Source organism: Notothenia coriiceps, unplaced genomic scaffold (assembly GCF_000735185.1).
Source record: "Notothenia coriiceps isolate Sejong01 unplaced genomic scaffold, NC01 NC01_scaffold00001737, whole genome shotgun sequence".
NCBI lineage: Eukaryota > Metazoa > Chordata > Actinopteri > Perciformes > Nototheniidae > Notothenia > Notothenia coriiceps.
The window spans coordinates 56,976-72,582 of NW_011334438.1; the positions used below are offsets into that span (position 1 = coordinate 56,976).

The window sequence follows — 15,607 nt, forward strand, 5'->3', positions numbered from 1 at the left end:
TCACTGAGCAGACGAGCCTCGCGAACGTCCCGACCAATCAGAGCACACTGGGCTCACAGGGGGGGGGGCAGGAGCTCCAACAAGCCGTTTAGGACAGAGAGTGAATACACATACTATACAGAGATGCTGTATGAGAAACCAATGTGAGTTTTTGAACAGTATAAATCTATTTTTAGACCAAGGGGTAGACCTAGGACCAGGGATTATATCTCTTCGCTGGCCTGGGAGCGCCTTGGGATCCCCCAGTCAGAGCTGGTTGATGTGGCCAGGGAAAGGAAAGTTTGGGGCTCTCTGCTGGAACTGCTACCCCCCGCGACCCGACCACGGATAAGCGGGAGAAGATGGATGGATGGATGGATAAATCTATTTTAGTATACCTCAACAATGGAATTATGATCAGTAGAAATGGCCATGGGACCTTTAAAGTAACAAAAGTAAAAGTACTCATTCTGCAGATTGGCCCATTTCAGAATAATATATATGATATGTTTTATATCTATTGATGCATTAAAGTGTTAATTTGACTGATGTAAGGGTTGATTATATTTCACATCATTCATCCAAATCTGCAAATTTAATACATGTATTAAATGAATGCAGTGGAGTAAAAGTACAAAGTAGCATAAAATAGAAATACTCAAGTAAAGCACAAGTGCCTCAAAATGTTACTTAAGTACAGTACTTGAGTAAATGTACTTAGTTACTTCCCACCTCTGTCAAATTCAAATACAAAACATGGTTTTATCCAACAAAATATTCAGCTTAAATTGCCATTTGTTAGGGTTTAGCCTTTCAAAAAAAATATTTTCTGTTTAATCTAAACCTTTTGCTCTCCCGCCCCAATTATGGTTCCCAACTGTATTGACGAAGGGTTTAGCAGCAAAATGGCAAAACTGACAAAGGTTGCGATGTTCGAATCAGGGTTATTTTCCTGACCCTCTAATATCGAGTCTCAGTTAGACTTCTGAAATATCTCGCTCTCTTGTAGTTGCAGCGTTTTCAGAAAAAACACATCCCATGTTCGCGGCTTATCTCCTCATCACCCAAACACATGAAATATTTTCTCCAATATCCACAAGATGTTTGGTGAAACTTTCTCACCAAAAAACACAGCCAGCATCGCCCTTACGATCTTTAGTCTTTAAAATGTTCAGATTTGAGACCTCAGTGTTTGTATAAAAAGACAGATGAGAGTAGAAGTAGAAACCATTGTGTTTAGTTATCAACACCCTTGTCCTGAGTAATTGTCACCACCCCCCCTCACTCCTTCCTTTTGTCCTCTCTGTCGTTCTCTCTCCAGATGTTTCCTGTCTTCAGCAGACTGTGTGGACCACGGTTGGGGGGGTCCTTGGTTTCTCTGCATGTGACAGAGCTGTGCTTCACACTGTTTGTAAACCATTTGAACACTGTCTAAACACTCCTCAGCCTCCCTTCCATCCCACGCACATCAGGGAGCAAAACAACACCAGCAAGCGACCCCCCATAGCCCCCCGCCTCCCTCTGCTCCGAGGTCCGGGAGGGGAGACAACAGGGGGACTTGTTGATGATACATGTCAGTATAAATAGATCCTCTGATGCACACCGGCTGAACCTCCTCAACAACTATTCTCCTCATGTCAGCAAGTTCTCAAAGGCGGTAAATAAACGCTTGGTGTTCATTCATCAACTGTGAGAGACGTCCTCATTGTGCAAAAAATAATTAACGACTTATTTAAATCAACACTTTGTGACAATCACAGTATGATGTTAAATGAGCAAATGTGATGTTACAGTAGAAATACAAAAGTAGAAAAACATTCACAATGTCAGCAGACTGTTTTACAGCAATATCTACCCGTAGTTTGCATAAGCTAACATTAGCCACCATAAGCTCAAGTCACCGTGACGTCCCTCATTGGTTTGTGGACTGCGGGTTAAAGCTTTCGACTTTGACACTTTTTTAGGAAATGATATACTGAAGTAAAAACATCAAGTGAGAGTTGGTAGGGTGACCAGGTCCATTCAAATTGAATGTTTTTAAGCTCTTTACTTCATAGTTTGTGCAAACAAGGTAATTCATATTTATAGGCTATAGTTTCAATAGACATTTTCATTTTTTAGGGTTAGATGAAGGTCATATTGTACTACTTTACGTTACCATCGCAGTAGCATGTCCGTCATTGTCCCACACAAACACACTCTTTGTCCCACATGTGTTTATTGTCACCTGATCACCCTACAACTTGGTCATTTTCTCATAGACTTCTATTCAATTGGACTTTTTCTTCCAACCGGTTGACCTGCCCCTGTTGAAATATAGATAGAAGGCAGCTTTTATGCACCCCAAATGTTTCACTTCTCATCTGGAGGTTGGCCCCTAGTCATACAAGAACAAGATGAAGCAGTGAAACCCTGAGTGTAATGATTTAATTAATGGATTTGCCTATGAGCTCAATCTTTCATTTCTGAGAAGAAGAATGGAAATGTGCATCGTTCAAATTTTACATCGTGGGACTATAAGTCAATATCGGACGCAAATCAACCAACACGTGTTTAAAAAAAAGTTTTTCTGAGATGTAGAATGAATGGCATCTCACCTCTGATACCATAAATTGTAAATGGCCATTAATGTTGTTCAGTAGCATAATATATTTTAACAGTTTAGACTAGGGTCAATTCACTCACAGTTTGTTTGGGAACTACATTCCACTGAAGAAATAGTCCCTAATATACAAACTATGGTCTGTGGAATAACCAGGGGCAAAGAGGCATGGGCACATTACAGATGAGATGTGTTTTTTTAATATAAATATGGTTATAGAACATTTATTTATTCACAGTAAATACCTGAAGAACAAAGAGCTTTTCAACCAAAACTATCTGCAGTTAGAGAGCAAATTACAACAGTATAAAACAGAGGATGCATCTGTTGATAGTGCAGATAAGTCTATAACTACCAATGACACAACTTCATTTGAATTAATTGAACATGGACTGATAACACTGGAAGTATTTTGCATTAAAAATGTCACATTGATAGCACATAACACATTTCGAAACATGACAGCATATCCAGTGTTTCCTGTCTCCAGTGTCAAAACGCCAACAGTCTAACTAAGAGATCCTAATTAGTCCATCTTCAGTGTCTTATCTATTATTGTAAGAGTTTCTATTTCACATACTTTGTTTTAAAAGAGCAGAAAAAATCGGAAGTAGAGGGAGAAGAGAAAGTAAAAGGCAAAATAAAATAAAGTCAGAAGGGAGGGAGAGAAGTGTCACTGAGGACTCACCATAGTACTGGAGCGGCTCTGTGGAGCAGTAACCATCCGAGGCTGAGAGAAAGCCCCCTGCCGAAAAACTCATGTCCAACTCGGTCCACTCTCTCATCTGGACAGAAGATCCTCTCTCCAGCTAGTAATACGGGACCTATCTCCACACACACATGCATGGACACAAACACACAGACAATTACTCTGAGGATTCACACAGATATGAAGGGTCTGGGAGACATTCCTCAATCCCCAAGATGTGTCCAGGTCTCTAAGCTGTCCACACTGATATCCCAGCCTATTTTTTTAAAAAAGCAGAGAGGACGAGTGCAGCTGAGGCTGAGGTCTGGGTGGATGATGTGCTGGAGGAGGTCTTAACCACCCCTCAGGGGGGTAGACGAAAGGGAAAGTAGGGACACCCAGGATGACAGGGATGGGACTTTGGTCCAAACAGCTAAACCTGGCGGAGACTTAAGAGGCTGCAGGGATGCATGGAGGGAGACATCTCCCTCATGGGCAGAGTGTGTGAAGGTTTGGTCTAATTGGATGTATCCGAGAGTGCAACAGCTGGCCTAGGCGAACATTTTGTCAATTTAATCTGATGACACATACAATCATTTACGTCATTAAAACAATTGTTAAAAGTTACAAGTCTTAAAGGTATGGTTTGGATGATTTTATGTATTTTATGAGGTAGGATGAAAGTTGGCATGTCCCCAGTTTGGAAAAACAGACAGGAGCACCAGCGCTGAGCAAAGCAATGTAGCCTACTGCTGTAAAGAGGAGGAGAAGCAGAACATAGTCAGTCACCTGAAATATCAATATCAGTTTAAATGTGCTTTAAACTTTCAATATTTTCACCACTTTACTTTGCCTTAATTCTCTCTTGAAAGCCATCAGACTCCTTAGATAAAACCTAAAACTTCACCTTGCAGAACACGGATGTTGCTGCAATAAGTAAGGTCTGCTAAAATTACTGTTTTTTCAATGAATTCTGTTGGATTTTAAGGGATGGCACACGTAAGGCTTAAGTTCCCTTGCGCCCAGTCAGCAAGGTAAAACATTGAAAATATTTTTAATTGTGTAAACTTGAATTATAATAGATTTGTATAGCTTTTTCAGTGCTCCCTAAAGAACAGTAAATTGCCTAATGTGCTGGTACTCCTGTACTCAAAGGGGCCTTAATTTGCTCATTTTCAGCTTCATATTTGCATTTTACTGTGACATGTTAACATCCTTTAATGTTCAAATGGTCTTTATTTTTCTCATACTGCCTGTGCTGCAGCCACCTTTTTCACCCTCTGTCTGAAACCAGAGCCCACTCTGCTCTGATTGGTTAATTGAGAGGTTCGGTTGTGATTGGTCAACCGCTTTGAGATGTGTTGGAGATGTCCCGCCCCTTAGCCTATCACGTACAGTGTTGAAGCACCAGCCAATATCAGCACGAGTGGTACATAGTGATGTGAATAAATTATGGAAGTAAAGGAGTCCAATGGATACGTTTGGATTAGAGCATTTGCAGACAATTTACACGCAAAAAACCCATATAAAACAATACAGGAGAGTAAAAACACCTTTAATACCTTGGTTGGGATTCATAGCTATCTAATACAACACCACTTTTAAGATATTCTGAACTATCCCATTAATGTGTTTGTGTGGTGTGTGTGTGTGTGTGTGTGTGTGTGTGTGTGTGTGTGTGTGTGTGTGTGTGTGTGTGTGTGTGTGTGTCCATGTTTGTCCTCTAAGCCTACGGGAGTGTGTTTACTCTGCTCTTTTGTTTACCACTGTTCTGTTTGTGCTGCAGTTAATATTGGACAGCATTTAGATTTAAGGGGCTCGGGGACCTCCGCCTCCCCCTCAGACAGTTAACCAGGCCGGGGCAGAGCGAGAAGAGTCGAGGCCTGAACCACCAGAGGAGAGACAGGGGAGAGACCTCTACGCTGTCCTGTAAATCTGTGAGCAGGCCTGTTTGACATGCAGCATGCTTACTGAGGATTAACGGCGTACTCCCACCCTCATATCATGGCTTTCACTGACTCATTATGGGAGCCAGGAACTACTGGGGGAGAGCAGGGGGGGGGGAGAAGGCCCACTGAAACTGCAGCCTTCAATGTAGTAATCACGATCGATCTCAGTGGAATTCGGTTGCTAACTGCACCGTGTCATTCCTCTAAAGATTGTGTCCAAAGGGTAAACTGGCACACATGTGACTACAGTGCTCGACGATCAATAAATTGTTCTGACAGCGAAAAACACAAACTAAGAGAGAGAGAAAGAAGAAAACAAGCTTAAATGTGTCGAAAACAAACTGATTGGATGAATTTAACACACATGGTGACAAATCAAATGTCTAATAACTACATTGATATAATGTTTTAGGATTACATAAAGATAAAGGCAAACAGCATTACAGGAGCAATTCAATGCTTTATTGATGTAACGTTATTATTCTGTTTCTCAGTGTTGTAATTCTACTAGACTACTGATATTGTCTATGTGTAGGCCTACACTGAATACATCACAGCCTTGAGCTGAACATCAACACGGTAGCCAAACTGTCTAACATTAACAAAGTTGACATAGTTTTGTTTAACCATTTCCACCATCTTAGTTAGCACATTAGCATGCTAACATTTTCTAATTAGGACTCAACACAAAGTACAGCTTTAGATCATGGGAATGTAATCATTTCTGCAGGTATTACCATTCATAAATGTAAAAAGTATTGCGTAAATTAAAAATCAGTCCTTGTGATGGCACCAGAGGAAAAGTCAGTTGACCATCAAAGTTATCACAAAAAGGGGGGCATGCATTTGTGCGCCAAATTGAATGGCAATCCACCTTATGTCATCTCTATGGAGGGGCCAGAAGAAAAGTCAGGGGGTCTGTAGGATTAATCCTCTGGGAACCTTGAACATTATAATATGTTGACCAAATCTAATGCAAAGTCATCAAAAGGTTGTTGAGATATTTTTAGGAAACATCAGGGAATCACCGGCGTTGTTAGCAGTGTTAGCATGGCCTTAAAAATGTATAACTACCAATGACTTAACATCAACTCACTTTATTCTAGTTAGAAGTGAACCAGGTTGTTTTTTATTTAAATTATCTGGCATGGAGGAGATTTCTCAATTTGGTTAGTTCTTTGATTTGGATAAAAGGAATGGTAATAGAATATATTTCATCATACTTGTTTGGAGGGTGTAGTATGGACCAGGGAGTAACCCATTACAGTTTGGAGTGGACAATTATGGACACATACAATAACTTTACACTCTCACAAATCTTGATGAATGCAAAAAATGAATTGCTAAAGTAGAGGCTCTTAATTCCCAGTTAATAGCGATGTCGTGTCCCAAAATGTGAGGAGGAGGCACAACAAGCTGACTCCGACCTCTGGGAGTAAAGTGCAGGCAGCAGAGCTGGGAGTGACACTAAACGATGGGGACAATATCTGAGAGTGTGCAAATGTCACCATGGATCTTATTGAGGTGTCACACTGTTGGACACAAGCCTGAAGATGACATGAGGAGTGTCATTAAAAAAAAGAGCAGGAAGTGGAGGGAAATATTTTTAGGGCACGGTTAGTTCAATTAGAGTCTGGCGCTTTGGTTGAATTAGTTTTGTTTCTGTGGAAAAGTTCCTCAACACAAAGACACAATGATGAGGTGAACACCAGAGGAATACAGCAACGTTTCAAACTCTGGAAACTTAAGTAACTTAAACTCATTACTCCTGAATCACTCAGAGAACAAGCCTGAAGATAAATTCAACACATCATAAATCCTGTTTTTTTTCTTCATGAAACCAGCTCCTTTATCAGAGAGCTTCTGGCTGCTAGCTGCAGCTCGATAACGGCCCGGATTGTTTACTGATCCTCGCAGGAAACCAATGCCCACTTTATAAGTGGCCTCTGTGTGTGAGTAAAGTCGATAGCTTATGTCTGAGCGTATGTTAGCGAGTGTGGTGGGGGGTTGGCTATCATGAGTAGGAATGTAAATTGTCATATGGTAGTTGCAACAGACCTAAATGCAGCATGCTCAACTGGCCATCATGAGTAATATCTGTAATGAAATGCATTGCAGATCTATCCTGGCTGGAAATGCATTGAAATGGCAATTGAGCGTTGAAATCAGTACGAAATAGAAAGAAAGAAAGAAATACAAATAACACTTCATTGTGATATTTTATGAACAATTCTGTTTATGTTGCAGTTATTTGGATTGTGGACTCACCGTTGATGATGGAAGCCTTCCTGATGCGCCCGAGCGTCCCGATGTCCTCTCCCTTTTGTCCAACTCTCTCACTTTTTTGTAGTCCAGCCCAGACTCAAACCTCATACACACACAAACACACACACAGAGTAAACAGACAGCTGCTCTTGATGTGTGTTTTAGTTGGACATGTGGGAACCCGACCAAAGATCCTCTTTTTTCTACTTTTAGAAAGAAAAAAAAGTGTCATTGAGAAGGAGAATCATTAACAGACATTGTATGGGCAATAATTGGGAAGACATGAAAAGGTAGGCCAGGGAACAATAGCGTTTTTAGGCTACATGTCCCAACGTACATCAGAATTGAAAATATCAAAAATTCCCCATGACATTTCCCAGGATGAGGCTTATTGGTTGCACTAGGGATTTGAACTGCCAACCTCTGAGACCCCCTCTGCCCTGCTTTTAGGAACTGAAATCATCTCATTAAAAAATTCCCAGTATAGAGTGTTTATAAACAGCTTCTTGTTCATCCCTTGTGATGGATGGATGCTCCCTATCACTGGCTCTTCTGCTGCTAACTCCCCGACCCCCTTCACAATCTCTCTGCCACTGTTTCACAATCCTCCACCCCAAAATACACACACACACACACACACACACACACACACACACACACACACACACACACACACACACACACACACACACACACACACACACACACACACACACACACACACACACACACACACACACACACACACACACACACACACTCAGTGAACCCATGATGTTTTCTGTACTGACCTTGCTTCCTTGGTGGGTGGGCCCTTACTGTTCTGAGTGTGTGTGATTGCATTATGTTTAATAGTAAGGGGAAAGTTTGTGTGTGTGCGTGGGTGTTTTGGGGGAGGAGGGTGCATCTGAAAGGCCGGCGTGAATCTGCTAATGATGAAAAACAACACGGCTGTCAGGGCCTCCCAGGAGCTGCTCGAACTCGGTCACTGAGGGTGGAGGTCAGCAGAGGAAAAGGGTCAAAGGTCAACATCAAGGCCAATGGCAGGCCTTGGCTTCTGCTGGGCTAAACAGAAAGTGGGAAGAGAAAAAACTCTGAATAGTTATTCTCAAGAGAAGCAGTTAGAATAAAATCCATTAATAAAAAAGTAACACTTTTATGAAGACAATCAGGAGAATCTGACCAACTTGTTTTGGGCAACAGCCCAAAACACTTCCTAAGGAGAACCACGCTGCAGGTTGACAAACGATGATATAACCCCAAATCTGCCAAAAAAACATGCAAACCAACTTCACCAACCTTACGAAACATGCACATGGTTAACTGAAAGCGATGCAAATACGAAGCACTGCAATCGCAAAACGCTGCAAATACAAAAAAACTGCAAGAAACTCAAAACACAACGGAAAACGGGGACACTAAAAAGTGATGCACAGCGTGGGTCTACGTTCAGGGATTATAAAATTGGCCAACCGTCGCTGTTGCAGTGTTGGTCTGTTTCATAGTTGTAAGTATTTTGTCTGTAGGCTTTAATTAAAATGACTAGGTTAGCTACGTTAGTTAGCTAGCCTACAGCAGATCTGCATTATTATCAGAAGTAATCACATTATTAAAATAAACCAATAAAACGTACATTTTACGTCCATTCCAGTGACAGTTCCCCAGTAACTTTATAATTCCCGCTCACCAAACCCAGTCCCAGATGTGTGCATCACTATTTAGTGTCCCTGTTATTGTTGTGTTTTGAGCTTCTCCCAGTGTTTCACTTTTAGTAAACGCCGCCCATGTTTCATCAAATTGGTGATTCTTTCTAAATGCTACACATGTGTTCTCAAGTTGGTAGACATGTTTCTTCTTTTGCATGTGTTTTGGCACATTTGTTTTTATATTTGCATGTAAGTGTTTGTTGACCACCTTTCGGCCCGTACAAACGGCTCCCAATATTTACCCAGAATAAAAACAGAGAAAATAATTCAATGTTATTCTTTATTTTTATTTTTACAACACACTGAACATTTTATTAACATTTCTCAAAGTACAAAACCGACTTTTGTTGTGCAAAACTGTGAGAATGATAAAACGAAAATGTGTCAATTAAACATGGTGGTGTTAAGTGACTTATCACCAGTGCAAACTAATCTGGTCAAGTGTCTGTATTTACAAAAAGAAATGTATAACTACAATTAAAAGATATCTAAAATGAACAAAAAAAATACAACTTTTTTTTGCGATTAAAGCACTTGGTGTAAACATCAATTAAAAAATTGACAGAGTACAATTTACACTTGGTCATGCTTTACAAAACATTATTTTACCCTCCGACCCATCACTGCAATGGTGTAAGACTGGGCTTCATGCAGGGCTAGTGTCATAACTGTCAAAGTGTTATGCAGGTTAGAGAAACAAGATACATTTAGAGAAGAATCTGTGTGGTCCGGTCGCCCTGGCTAGGTTTCTACGTAATCTACGTGAATTTAAATTGAGGCTGTGACCGAGAAATTAAAAGAGAAGAAGTTCAAGCTGACAGGAGGAGTTTCCATCCATGTCAAACAAGTGAAGAGCTTCCTCTGTCACAGTACTTTGGCAGATAAAAACACATTGTAAACATTAAAAAAAAGAGCATAATAAATATAACTATAAAATCAAGACTAAAATGTACAATGTTCTTTCATCCTGATTCTGTTGGCAATGTGATTTTGAGGGTTCACTGGAAGAGAGCGTCTGATCATGTCCCACTCTCAGTTTGTCGGCTTAGCTTCCGATCAGAGGCGCGGTCTCTCCGTGACTGCTGCTGACCTCCTCTTTGGCTTTGCGGTAAATCAGGAACTGGAAGGAGATCTGAGCCGCAGCGTTAAGGAAATTAAAAGAAATCCTGGAAGAGATTCTGTTTAATGACACGCACAATGATGAAAAATACAACATACTATTTGAAAAAGTGATTAAATACTTCCCAAACTTGCCAACTTTGTTAGCATTGTTAACATAATGGGACTCCTCTACATATGAATCCACCTAACCAGTGCCTAAAGAAGACATTTCATTACTGGCAGTGAACATGTCGGACACCACTGTATGTGTCAGCTTCTAAATGGGAAACTCTGTTGGCCAGCAGACTTTCACAATGGTTGGCTTTTAGTTTTAAAGCTCTCTTTTCAGCTGGTTGCAGACATACACATATGTGTAAAAATACTAAATCAATATCGCCTTGGTCTCCAAGCTTAGGACAGAAATAGGACTGTCCCCAGTCTCCAAGCTTGGAGAAAAAATATGCTGCCCCTACCTACCAAAGACATTGACATTTTTTGAGATTATTACTATGGGGTTCCATTTGAAAGAAAATGCAAATATAGCACTCTTGGACACTATGACCTACATTTGAAAGTTAATCATTTAAGAAAATTGGACCCATGTTAACAAATTGGGCTGTTTAAACAGGATATGTATATCCACATTCTTTAGCAATAGTTTCAGTGTCTGGTTTATTTCTCCACGTACGCAAGCAACTCTGGCGAAAAAACCCCACTAATAATCCATTGACTGTATACATTACATTTGATAAAAAAATATCTGATCCTGATTCATGCATATCATGCTTGCTAACGCTTTCGATTTTCATTCCCTCTCTTCCTGCAGTCTGGAGTTTCATTCCCCCAGGTAAGACCTTAGAGTCCACCACTTGTGGGGTGCAAAGAGGCAGATGGCCTCCAGAGGGCCCGAGTGCAGCTTTTTGCTTTTCTTGTTTCTTTGCCTTGGCTAATTTCCCCCTGTGTGCTTGGACCTTTGAGACTATATTGTATTCCACAGATACAGTCATGTGACCTAACTCTTCTGATGAAGTGACCTGTCAACCAGCTGAGCACTGACTAAAATGTAGCATGTAATTGAGATTAAGGATAACCTGGAGGCCCTCTTTTCTTGAAAGGATACGATGACGTCTAAGGAGAGGGTGCCGAGGCTGCCGATGAGCCAGGGCAGGTGATGGATCATGTAGCTTTTCTCTCCCTGGCCCTCATCGGGGTTCTTCAGCAGGACACTCAGGCCGTATGTGGTGTTTCCCAGGATGACCAGTGCAAACAGGAAGTAAGACACTCCCTCTGTCGATTTCCTCTTGTACTGTGGGAATAAATCAGACGGGGGAGAAAGTGAGAAAAACATTTTTTTAAAGCATTTTGGGGGAAATGTTATGTTTTACAGCACAACTACAAATGTTCCCTCGGATGGGTTACATTCCATTTTGCTTCAATTTTTTGATCTTGTTCAGATTAAAACACATTAAAACACAATTTGCAAGGCTTGGGAAAGTAAAATATTATTACATTTCCCATTTGGCAGCTACTAATCTCATTCATATTTAACAAAATGTCTCATTTAAATAATTTACTCAATGCACATTTTGTTCCTGACTACAAAACTTTATTAAAAGTGTATTGTTCATAAAGTAATTTATTGTTCAGAACTTATTTTACTTGTTTTACCAATATCTGTGCCAATTAAAAAATAAATGCAGTTATAAAATTGAAAACTACAATTGTAATGTCTGCAATATACAGTGATGCTAAAAAAATGATATAAGGATGCTCATCCTGTAAATATTTGTATTAGAAATAGTAGTCCCAGTTAATGTCTATGAGTAGTAGTAGTAGCAGCCAGTAGTACTTGTCATACTCACGTTAGTGTACATCTGGGGGAGTCTCGAGCAGAGGTAGAGCACGGAGGACACAGAGCCGATGGAGAATCCAATAATCTCTTTAGGACTGAACGCCTGCAGCGACAGAGAGGCAGACACAACAACGTCACAACAACGTCACAACAGCTCATAACAGTTGACTTCCCTCAGGTCACTTGTTAAACAACTCATGACTCACCTTGATAGCACTGAGGTCAGAGGTTGAGAGCAGGGCACGACTTCTGAACTCTGAGGGAATAACTTCCTGTTGGGCTCCTGACCCGGGGAGGTGCACGAGGCTGGAGGTGAAGCCCAGGACGCAGGCTACCCCCGCCACATGCAGAACCATCCTGCCTGGGGAGAGACAGCATGAGGGCTCAGCATCAATACTTGGAAAGACTTCTTAGCACATTCCTCCAGACAGTGAGGCCAAAGGTCGCCATGAGGGAACAAACGCTACAGAAGACATCATGACGGGGTGCAGTCATTATCCTCTTCCTCCGTCTGGACTTGTGGTGGATCGATGTTCATCAGAGCTGATAAGAGAAGCTTTTTCACGAAAACACTAGATAATACTAATCTTAGAAATAGACCTAGGAAGTAATTCAATCAATAAAGATTATGGCTACAGTTACACCTGGAGATAAAATGCATGTCTGGGGTTATTCATTCTATATGATAACAAAGGCCTTGGTGTAGGATACCAAATGAGGCACTAGGGTGCAAATAAGGCACTGACACTCAGATGGCACAAAGAAAAAACATCTTTTGTTGTGCATTTGAAAACGGAATATTTAGAACAAAAAGCACACTTACTTTGCCGCATTCTGTTCTTCGCCATGTAGTATAAGTACAATGCCAGCATCATCAGGTCAGCTATAACGTAATAAACAGCTGTATATGTCTGGAAGACGGAGAAAAAGACCAATTGAACCATGAGCTCAACACAGAAGGACTCAATAAAAAAAAGTGCAATATCACAATTTTTAGCGATGCGTTTATCTAGGTAACGTCAAAAAGGGCCTTTCGCAATACATTGCGAAAAATCATGTTTGCTTCACTACAAGTCACCTGAAGTGGAAGTTGGTCTGCCAAGAAGGAGCCCACCAGGTTACAGCCGTCCCCTCCCAACCACAGCAGCAGAAACCAAATGGAGAGGGCGCTGTCCATATTCCCTGTTTTACACGAACTGTAGTACTGCCTGCAATAAGAAACAACACAGAGAATTATACATGATGTTCGGATAAAAGAGAAGTTCCTCTTATGAAAGAGAAGTTCCTCTTAGAGGCCCAGACACTTACGGAAGAGAAGAAACCATGAAGCAGAGGATGGACAGGAGGCCGAGGTAGATGCTTGCCATGTCCCTCCCGTCCTGGGCACATTCTCCGAGACCTTCCCAGACCCATTTTGAGCCATTGGGGCAGAGGGAAGAGAAGTTTCCTGAAGTGCTCACTCCAAAAAGCCCCCGCGAAAGGACTCCATCTGTCATCATATTCACCTGAAGAGGAAAGGCTTTGTGAATAAACAGTTAAATTAAACAAAAGTCACATCCTGATTCTACATATGCAGCCTATATACAATGTTAACACACTGCTTCCAAGAAAGAATAAAAGGAAAGTGGCACAGAAAAACTCCAATCAGCCAACCATATGGCACTGATGTGGAGTTTTTGCCGCTTTGTAACACACACTCTCAAATCAGACATATGCATACCATGAAGAGCAACACGTATGTACCACAAACCTCGACACCTAAAGCAAGTAAATGTGTTCGTTATGTGGTCAAAGGGTGTTAAATAAGACATTTAAATAGGTTTAGGTCCACATTGCCGTTGCGTTGGTTACATTTGGTTTAAAACAGTAAAAAAAAGTTTGGGTCACATTAATACAATGGGCAACACAAGAAAACAACAAAAGGCACAAGAAATTAAACTTTTTTTGTTAGTCTCTTCGCTGGCTAACTTACTAGCAGAAATCTGATTCTTGGCTGTAGCTTTTACGTTAAATAATATCAACAAAACACAACACTGGAAAGGAACAAAGCAAATAAAAAATGTGTTTTTCTTGCCTGTGTGGCCGGTTGCATACCGATAAAGTCCTTAGAAGAACACAAACCTCTCCGAGACTGAACAAACAACACGGAAGCCAGAATAGGTAATAAACAGCTCAGGGCTGAGGCCGCGAGCTGATTGGTCGTGAGGCTGAAACGTCACTGCATTATCACGTGACAAGTGGCTCGTGAGCTCCAAAACAAACCAATGGGCCTTCAAAATAAAAGTTTTAAATTGGATCAGGCTTCCAGGAAATCTTCGGCTATTTAATAAGAATTGTATCCATGTGTTAAAAAAAATGTGCGGTAGACAGCCTTATAACTTGTAATTGTTTAACACAATGTGAATTTAAGAAACACAAGAAGATTTTAAGTGCAACACTGACAACTAAACTAATTCAGAATCAGAATCAGAATAATTTGCCTCTGGTTATTCTGAAAGTGAATCTGTTGCACACCTTGATCATCAATACATAAAATGGATAGAACAAAACAACCCCAATCAATAATTTATCTCTTGATTATTCATTTACTTATATTTTGGTATTATTTTAAAGTTTGATGAATAAATGTTGCCAAATTACATTCCTTGGTTGAGACTTATTATTATTCACAACTGTAAAACATTTGTGAAGACTGTGGAACACGCCAATGGCTTGCTCTCATGTTAATGTTACTTCATTGTTAAAGCTGGGACACCTTAAAGATGCCAAAGTAAGCTCACCACCGCTCTCATACATTTTTCACATACTCTCCTCACATATCAACAAGTCTTGTTAAATTGGATTATATAACTGCACGTGGTAATTCAGTCATTAGTTCTCAGCCGACATTAGCTCAGAGGTCTCCTTACATTCTTTAACTACTTTTACATTTGAGTATGCAGCCGTGAAAAGCAAATCACTTGTTTGACTCAGGTCAATGATGGGTAATTCCTGCGTTAAATCAAACGGGATTGTATGCAAATGTTCCCACTCAGTGAATTAAAAAAGATTATGAAGTGTTCTAAAAAGGCTACTTTAACAGTGGCAGTTCTTCTCTTTTGTAATATGCAAATAGGATGAGATGGCTAATTGTCATTATCACAATACAACAGGGGTTACCTTTTAATCATAATGACATGTCCTAGTTATCTTATTTTCAAGCGAAAACATCCTACCTGGAAGAGACGATTCAATCCAAATTCAGACTTTGAATGAAAAATGAAAGAGGTGCTATTTCCGAAATGTCATAGTAGCAAAGTGTGTCAGCTGACAATCTGACTCCCAGAATGCCGACTCAGCACCTCCCCACGCTGATGTTAGTGGGTGCAGTTTTATTTTCAGATTTGCTAAAAGTGAAGTTTCCACTGTCGTCACGTGCTTCTAGTAAAATGGGCCAAAGTGCTCGAAACCAGATGTGGGAGAAAT

The 15,607-nt window shown here is 40.6% G+C and overlaps 2 protein-coding genes across 2 annotated transcripts in view; both read right to left on the reverse strand.

Moving 5' to 3' along the window:
* Positions 1–8,142, reverse strand: part of nr1h5 (nuclear receptor subfamily 1, group H, member 5) — a 15,017-nt gene extending 6,875 nt beyond the window's left edge. Inside the window, exons 1-2 of the mRNA XM_010792277.1 lie at positions 7,487–8,142; positions 3,270–3,405 (exon numbers count right to left, since the gene is read on the reverse strand). Of these exons, the coding sequence (XP_010790579.1) occupies positions 3,270–3,366 (97 nt within the window). The 5' untranslated portion in view covers positions 3,367–3,405; positions 7,487–8,142. The remainder of the gene's footprint in view (positions 1–3,269; positions 3,406–7,486) is intronic.
* A 1,310-nt stretch (positions 8,143–9,452) lies between these two features.
* Positions 9,453–14,325, reverse strand: slc66a1 (solute carrier family 66 member 1). The gene is made up of 8 exons (XM_010792267.1): positions 14,217–14,325; positions 13,451–13,647; positions 13,221–13,350; positions 12,966–13,053; positions 12,349–12,503; positions 12,153–12,245; positions 11,411–11,596; positions 9,453–10,321 (listed from the first exon to the last, which is right to left on the reverse strand). The coding sequence occupies exons 1-8, from the start codon at positions 14,232–14,234 to the stop codon at positions 10,235–10,237; spliced, it is 954 nt and encodes a 317-aa protein (XP_010790569.1). The 5' UTR covers positions 14,235–14,325; the 3' UTR covers positions 9,453–10,234.
* Between the last annotated feature and the right edge of the window lie 1,282 nt (positions 14,326–15,607).

Bases quoted from the DNA above. Each gene is read 5' to 3' on its own strand.
- slc66a1 (XM_010792267.1), bottom strand. The intron at 13,054-13,220 runs GTGACTTGTAGT...TCCGTCTTCCAG, and splicing joins CAGACCAACTTCCACTTCAG to ACATATACAGCTGTTTATTA. The intron at 12,246-12,348 runs GTGAGTCATGAG...CTGTCGCTGCAG, and splicing joins CTGACCTCAGTGCTATCAAG to GCGTTCAGTCCTAAAGAGAT.